The sequence below is a fragment of the Stegodyphus dumicola genome, chromosome 2 (assembly GCF_044657685.1).
Source record: "Stegodyphus dumicola isolate Sdum_Otavi_A_Nest chromosome 2, ASM4465768v1".
Classification (NCBI taxonomy): domain Eukaryota; kingdom Metazoa; phylum Arthropoda; class Arachnida; order Araneae; family Eresidae; genus Stegodyphus; species Stegodyphus dumicola.
Genome location: NC_140769.1, coordinates 249712560 through 249720598, shown reverse-complemented (window position 1 = coordinate 249720598; position 8039 = coordinate 249712560). Strand labels below are relative to the sequence as shown.

The window sequence follows — 8039 nt, the reverse complement described above, 5'->3', positions numbered from 1 at the left end:
GAGCTATTAGGTTATTCATAAGCAAAAGACTTGAAAAATGAACAACGCCTTCGCCGGGAATCGAACCACGGATCTCTGGAATACGTGCCCAGCATGCAGACCACTACACCACGAAGGCACGCCAAGAAGACGGGAGAAATACCTTATAAAGTCAGTTAAATTAATACATTAAAAAATTTGATGTGAAACCACAGGATTTCCTTGTATAGCCTATTAAATTATATACATTTTTTGCTCCACTTCATTTAAACTTATTTCTTCAAATTTCATTATAGTTCTCATCAAATTAGTTCAGCTCTTAATCCGCGGCAAAGCAAAAATACATAAAATTTCAAAGCATCTACATTAAAAATTGTACAAACAGAAAAACATAAAATACCAAATACAGTTAAAACAATTTTTTATAATTAAAATTAGAGTTTCTATGCAAAACCAAGCAATTGGGAAAGAAGGCAGATTTTTCGGTGCACAAAACTGAAAGTTTACTTTTGCTCCCACACGGCAAAAAGACATTGAAGGTGCAAAAACTGACTATATTCACAATTCTACTGAGTTTCAAATGTAAACAAATGGCGGTTCGTTAGGCTTAACTCGCCAATTACACTTTTAGCTTACACACTAAAGCTGTTGCAGCTGAGGATGATGGTTCGCATAAACCATCGAAACTAGTCCTGTGAAAATTTGAAAAAATAATGCTGCTTTTTGTCGTTTGACTTCTAAATTAATACTTGTTCAGCATGTTATTGTATCTTAATTCAACAATTACTTCATGTAGGTTAACTAAAGGCATAAATTCTTTAACCGGTACATAAAACCCACATAATGTAATCACTTTTAAAGCAAAAAATGCACAATTTACCAACATACTCGTATAAGAAGAAAAAAACTAAGCTCTCCAAGCCAGGTAATATAGTGTGAATATATATATATGCGACTGTATTTTAACAAACATGTATATACGTAAAAAGCAAATTTAAAGTTAAAATAATTAAAAAATGTGCAAACATAAGATTTCATTTTCAAAAATCATTAAATTCGTGTTTCGTCATTCATGCAGGCAAGGGTAAAGTCAAAACCAAAAGTAAATACATAGTGAAGAATGTCCAAAAAGAAATACCAATAAAGTGGTACCTTGAGAAATTAGCAATTAAAATAAAGGTCTAAAAGGAAAATACCAATAATGAAGTACTTTGAGAATTAAGCAATGTAAAATCTAGTATTAAATTAAATTTAAAAAAAAATGTTTTTAAATTAAATTTTTCAGAAAAATTAATTTAGAAACCAATGCATTTTAGAAACCCTTGTCTACAGAAACCTCCCCGACATGAATATGCATATCAATCAAAAAGAAACTAAAAGGAACCAGACATAATTTATATAAATCAATAAGAAACTAAAAATAACAATTCATAAATTATACAAAACAAATAAATACTTAAAAATATAATTACATATCTAGAAAATACTTAAATACTACATAAAAAATACTTTAAAAATACTTAAAAGGAAGTAAATAGTAAGTTTTAATTCTAACTAACCTACCATGTTAGCGTTGGGGTCTGTAAAAGTATTTCCTAAGTGATGTAAGTGTGTTCTGCAAATTATATAGATGGCGCTTATGTAAGTAAAGTTGAGTGCCAAGCTGCTATCTTTGTTTTAATAAAAATTTTGTAAACTTTAATTAAAATATTTAAATAATATAAATCTAGAAAAAATCAAAGAATATACTAAAATTATGTAATTCAAGTTTTAATTTTAACTGACCAACTATTCATGGTAGGGAGTTTAGTAGCTGAGCCAATCAAGAGATGTAAGTTTGCTCTGCAAATATCATAAAAAAAAAGTACTCTAATTGAAGTAAAGTAGAGTTAAGTGGTTATTGTGAATTAATAAATGTAAACTGTTTGTAATGTTAAATGTGTGTTGCAAAATTGTGTAAATAATGCAAATAAAAACGTTAAGTGAAAAAATTATTTTTAGTGAAAATTGCAAATTAAAAAGTAATAATTAAAAAGTACTTATGTAAAACTGAAATGTTTAAAATTTAAAAATGGTTTAAAGTAAAATTTAAATTTAAAATGGTTTAAAGTAAAATTTAAATTTAAAAAAAGTCTTAAAATGTCTTAAAAAATTCCCCAAATTTTTTTAAGTAAAATTTAAATTTTGAAATGAGTATATGCGACTGGTTTTCCGATTGCAACGAAAAAGGGAGGTACACAACTACATGTTATAGCAGTCTCATATACAAAATTTCAAAGTCCCACGACTACTTGTTCTTGAGTTATGCGAGATTCATACATACATACGTACATACGTACAGAAGTCAAGGGAAAATATTTTTCTGAATCCATTTTAAATTCATTTTATAGTCCTCTTTGGCAAAAGCTGTCCTTTATTCTGTCCGTATGTACAAATGTCACGCAAAAACATCTTTCAAATCTGATTTGAGAGCTTTCAAAATGGATATTGTCGTTGAATATGATACTCGAAATTTTTCGCGATTACAATACCTCCTTTACTTCGTACAAGGATGTAAAAAAGTACAATAAAAATGCCAAATTTTCTTCGCCGACTTATTCTGAAAGCTTTATTACTAATAACATGGTATTTGCTTCTTTAGTGGTTTTAGGTGAAATGCACAGCCATCATTCCAAATAATTCAGAAGTTAAGCATAAAAAATTCACGGAAATTTCCATATATAGTATTTAGCCCGTATCAACTGTTTATTCCAGCGAGTCATCTGCTTATGATATGACGTCATCGCCGACAGTAACGTGCGGCTTATAGACGTTTACACAATACAACTTTTACCCCCGTCTAGGAAGAAACGAATTGGTTTATAAATAAACTCAAGAAGTGTCTGCCAAAAATGAACCCACGCATTTGTGTTTCTTTTTTTCTAGTTGAATTTTTAAGAAGCATTGGCTTTCACTTGCTCGGCTTCCTGTTCATTTCTTAACGAAGTTTAAAAGAAAATGTGTCGAAGTTGTTAATGGTGTTCTAAACTGTTAGTTCTGTGTAATTCAGTGAATTAGTGAGACTTCGAAGCACGAAAGACAATTACATAAATTACAGTATGTATATTTTATATGTTATAAGAGGGATTTAGATGCTTATTAAATTTTAGTTTGTTTTGGTAACGGAAATATAAGTTTCATTCGAACAATAGTAGAAAATTACTGTTGTCAATCTTGCAACGGTTTTTTTTTTTTTTTTTTTGCACTTAAATAAGCATTTAAAATTATCTTTAAAATTTTATATTTTATAAATATTTCTTACCATGTTGTCTATTTTGTAAACAGTACTTAGTGTTGCGTTGCTGCTTCCTCATATATTCCTTTATGTATTATATTACTATTATGCTGGTGAATTTTGTTTCAGTGGAATGTGTTCATATATGTTAATTAATATAAAATGTTTGTGTAGTAGCTGGCTGCCTCTGAACCCTGCTTTCAGATTTTGGAGTAATCGTAATAGTTTTCAGGATAAAGAAAGCAGGTCACAAAAATGTTAAATTCTTTTTAATAACTCCAAAGTGCAAAACAAGCTGCCATTTATTTAATACATTTTAAGTATAATTCTGTAAATATGCTTTGAGCTATTCTTTTATAACTTGTACAGGAGTTTTAAAACTAGGTGCACACAGGGAAGGCGAGAATGCTAGTGCGACCGGTGCTGTCGCGTCGAGCAGTAACCTGGATAAACAACTCAGGTTTTTGTTAGCAGGTGCTTAATTATTATCATGTTGATAGAGAAGCTAGATATCGTTCTTCTGCTTTCACAGATTTTATCTTTATTTTTTATTTTATTTATTTATCTTGCTGTAAAATGACATTTTAAGAACTTTTTAGCAGTTTTTCTTGCAGAATATGGCATTTTTATTTTTTTACATCAACGGTACGTAAATATATTTTAATGAATTGAAAATTTCAGTCTTATAAAAAAGAAATCATGAATCCCCATACCAAGGGCTACTGTGCGTAACTATGCTTCAACTAGGGTTTAATTTATAAATGCCATAATTTATAAATTATAATGAGTCTGTGAAAGGTCGTCAAGAAAATTAAATAAATATAAATAAATAAAATATTAAAATATGAATCAAATGAAGTGTAAGTAGATAAAAATTCAATTAATTAATTTTCGATTAATGACAAATACTTAAATATTAAACTAAAATACAGGAGTTAATCTTATTAGGGGCTTGAAATAAGATTTCACTCAAAAACTGCCAGAGGCGAGCTCTCGGCTGAATTTTCAAACTGTAGTACACTACCAAGAGAACAAACAAATCAGTTATATAAGCGCAGTTTGTTCCTTCTCTTAGATGTCATCCCCTAATAGCCGTATGGTTAGGTATACTGAGTCCTGGTATTTCGATCCAGGTTGAAAACCACGCGAACAGAGTGGTTGAATATTTGCAATCTGTAATAAAAAAAATCCGTAAATTAAAAAATTAGGATGTGCCTTAGCGATATATACTGTAGCGTTCTACGGGTTTGTGGATTTGTAGTAACTGACGATATCACTTCATGAAGAAGACTAAAAACACAATTTATTCGCCAGTTTTATACAGGACAGATCCAAAACCATCTGTACAGTCGTTGAAAAACTACGATAAACACACTAAAACAATCAGCAACACAACCTTCAGGCTGTAACGGGGAAAACAGCTTCACGGAAAAGCACTAAAGTACAGCTCCCGACTCGGTCGATCGCTCTCAAGACACTACTACTACACTACTGCATTCAAGATCCCTCTTCGCGTACTGGCAGGATATGGCTTTAACCTACCTTCGAGAATATTCCTGAGGAAAAACCCTAAGAATTTTTTCTAGCGTATTCTCGCTCCGTCTATGGCATGTCGCCAAATGGACGATTTCGCACCAAATCTGGCAACCCTTTGCGGGGAAGCTATCTTACCGCAGCTTTGCTTTTCGTAACAATACTTTTTTAACATGCTGTCAATTCAAAAATTAAAACTGCTACTTGAATTAAATTCATTGAGTTAGGCTATCATATGAAAGCTGAAACCGTTATTTCGAGTCATTTTTTTATCAGTTATTCCGAAAAACCGAACTAAGTAAGCTCTCCAGTCAGGAGTCAAATCTGCGCATTCTTCGCAAGCAGCAAATGTGCTGTCTCTTAAAATCAGGATAAATTATTTAGGAAACTTAATACGTTTCTGACTGAACAGCATGCTTGTTTTTTTTTTTTTTTTTTTTTTTTTTTTGAATTTGTATGAAGAAGGCATGGTCCAGATTACATTGCTTAAAACACAAACAAATTTTAGAGCATAACAAATTCGAATCATTCAAGATTTAGCCTATGTAAAAACTATTTTAGTCGAAAAACATTTATCATAGCTCAACAGCAGTTTCGCATACTCTGGATAAAAAGGTCCTGGGTTTAAAGGACAGCCGAAGCTAGGTCTTTACAAATGTTCCGTTGAAGTGAAATAGACATTCCACCGGCGCTGTACTACGTGCTAATACACTTTCTATGATTAAAAGACGTGGTTAAAAATAAAACACATAAAAGCTGTATCCAGTCACAATACGGTCACATTCAAAGGGAAGGGATGCTTAAAAGTGGAGTCTTAGTTTCAAATCTTAGTAGAGTACAACATTTTACAATAAAGGGAATTTTGTGTTTTTGATAATAGCGTTAAAAAAAAAAATCCAGTTATTAGCTAAAACTGGTAGTTTCCAAACGTTTTCGGTTTACCACGTCCAGGCACAGAATGTAGACCTATCTGCTATTTACAAAGTTAGGTTGGTTAAGTTTAAAAAAAAAAAAAAAAAGGAAAAGTTTCAGATTTTAAATTACGCTCAAAGGGGCGTTTTTTTAACGTTTTGTGTGTTACCTTTATTTATTAAATATCATGTTATTTGCACTTAAACCATAAAATTCAGTTCAATAGTAATGTCGCAAAATAGTTTTTTTTTTTTTTTTTTTTTTTTTTAATGAGCATATCTTTAGAATTTTTTTACCCCGTAGAGTTCTGCCATTGCTCGCTTTTAAATCGCTGAGTTTGTTACTCAAAAATTCGTTAAAGTTTTAGAAAATACGAAATCGATAATAAAAAAATTCCAAATTTCAAATTTGGTCTTCTACAAGCCCATATTCGTAGGAGGATTACGTCATTCAAAATTCGATGGCTCTATGTACCGTTGTTTTATCACAATGAGAGAAATATACATACATTTATGCAGATTTTTCATTATTTAATTTAATTTCTTCAAATATAGTGCAGGACTCTAACATTTGGTGGCAACAGTTTGAAAAGTGAAACGGACATTTATAGTGATTCAACGCAAAATCGCAAAACGGAAACAATAGTCCTTCAAGGACAAAGCCGCTTTGGTCTAAAAATATGCATTATAAATTCACAAGTAATTTACATAAAAGTATTAAATAACGGCGTCTATTCAACGACCCTATCATTTGTAAATAAATTACAAATAGTGGAATGCGTGAACCCGCTGTTTACGATAAATATTTTCAAATCTTTGAGACAAATACATACCATATTCATTTCTTCTTTCAGATGAATTTTCAGGTGCTTTATTTTAGACAATTAACCAATCAATCAACTTGATTTTCTCACGATAACGCTTTTTAATGCACTAACTGTCGAAAATTCATTCACATGGATGTGACATTGCCATCATAAAGAGATTTGGAGTTTTATAACCCGCCGCAAATATTAATCTTTCACTAATATCCAAAAACACAGATAATTCCTTGCTGCAAATTTTTGTCTTCAGCAAAGCGAAGCAGTTAGTGGTTTACATAGCATCTCCTTATAGCCTCCTGCTATTATATCCTGCTAATTTATCACTTTGATGGTCTGATTCTAAAACCACATGGTCTATGAATCATTTCAGAGAAATTATTGGAATATTTCGCTTCGTGCTCTGCGCACAGTTTGCTAATTACGTAACCAAAACATTATTCAAAATACAGTAAACATTTTTCTTTCAATAAGAAGAAATACAATCACAATTAAAACTTCGGCACAAATAACCGTCTCTAATTAATGCTTGAATAACTATATGTAGATAATAATATAGAAAAGCAAATCGAAATTTAAATGTTTTTTACAGGTATGGGATCAACATTTCGTCATAAGCATCTGTACACATTTCATAAATTTTGGGGTAAGTACACTTTTTAAAAATTTTGTTGTGTATTAAACGTGAGCATTACTAATGACTGTTTCACGCTTAAAATTTTTTTATTGAATTGATGTGCATACTAGTGCCAATCTTTCTGAAGAGTTTATTTATTTATTTCTTTATTAAATTGCTATTTTAAGCATTTATAAATGGATTTGTATAGGAAGTCCTTTATCGATGAAACAAAAGCTCGTTGTTTTTCTATTAACCTAACATACTTTTCCTTCACAGTTTTAACATAATATTAAAAAAAAAATTTGAAAACTTTAATTATTATTATGATTTGAAAACTCAGTGTACCTAGAAAATAAGACCTAAGACATCGAAAATTGTCGGATGATAAAATTTCAAAAAGTTAAAAAAGTATTTAAAAACATTTTAAAAATATAAAAATCATAGAATTAAAAAATGAATTGCAATCTGACCGTGGTTAAAGACATTTTAATTTAATACTTGGAACAATCTTAAATCAAACAGTTATGCTAATTTTATATAACAAAAACGAACAGAGCTCGTTTAGATGTACTTCAAAATAAAATTCTGAGGACCATAGTTAACGCATCCTGGTTTGTTAGAAACACTCAAATTCAGAACGACCTGCAAATTAAATCAATGCTCGAACAAATTCTAATTATTTCACACAACTTCTTTGAAAGTCTACAAAATTCTCCGTTAGAGTTTGCTAGGCTAAAATTCCAGAGCTGTGTTTTCATCTATGAAGAAACCAATAAATAATAATTAAGCAAAATAAGTTAATGTCATCAGTGTTCTTTGTTAATTCATAACTTAAACGTTGATTTTTCATTTTATCAAATGGGGAATTAGATATCTCCAGCCATCTTGTTAAGTCAATGATG

The 8039-nt window shown here is 30.5% G+C and overlaps 1 protein-coding gene across 2 annotated transcripts in view; it reads left to right on the top strand.

Annotated features, from left to right (window-relative positions):
- Positions 1-2896: 2896 nt before the first annotated feature.
- LOC118193503 (sarcoplasmic calcium-binding proteins I, III, and IV-like) overlaps positions 2897-8039 on the top strand; it is a 59610-nt gene continuing 54467 nt past the window's right edge. Inside the window, exons 1-2 of one of the 2 annotated variants that reach the window (XM_035364605.2) lie at positions 2897-3075; positions 7111-7164. In XM_035364605.2, coding sequence (XP_035220496.2) covers positions 7113-7164 — 52 coding nt within the window. In that variant the 5' untranslated portion in view covers positions 2897-3075; positions 7111-7112. The remainder of the gene's footprint in view (positions 3076-7110; positions 7165-8039) is intronic. The other variant, XM_035364604.2, reaches the window with a different exon arrangement.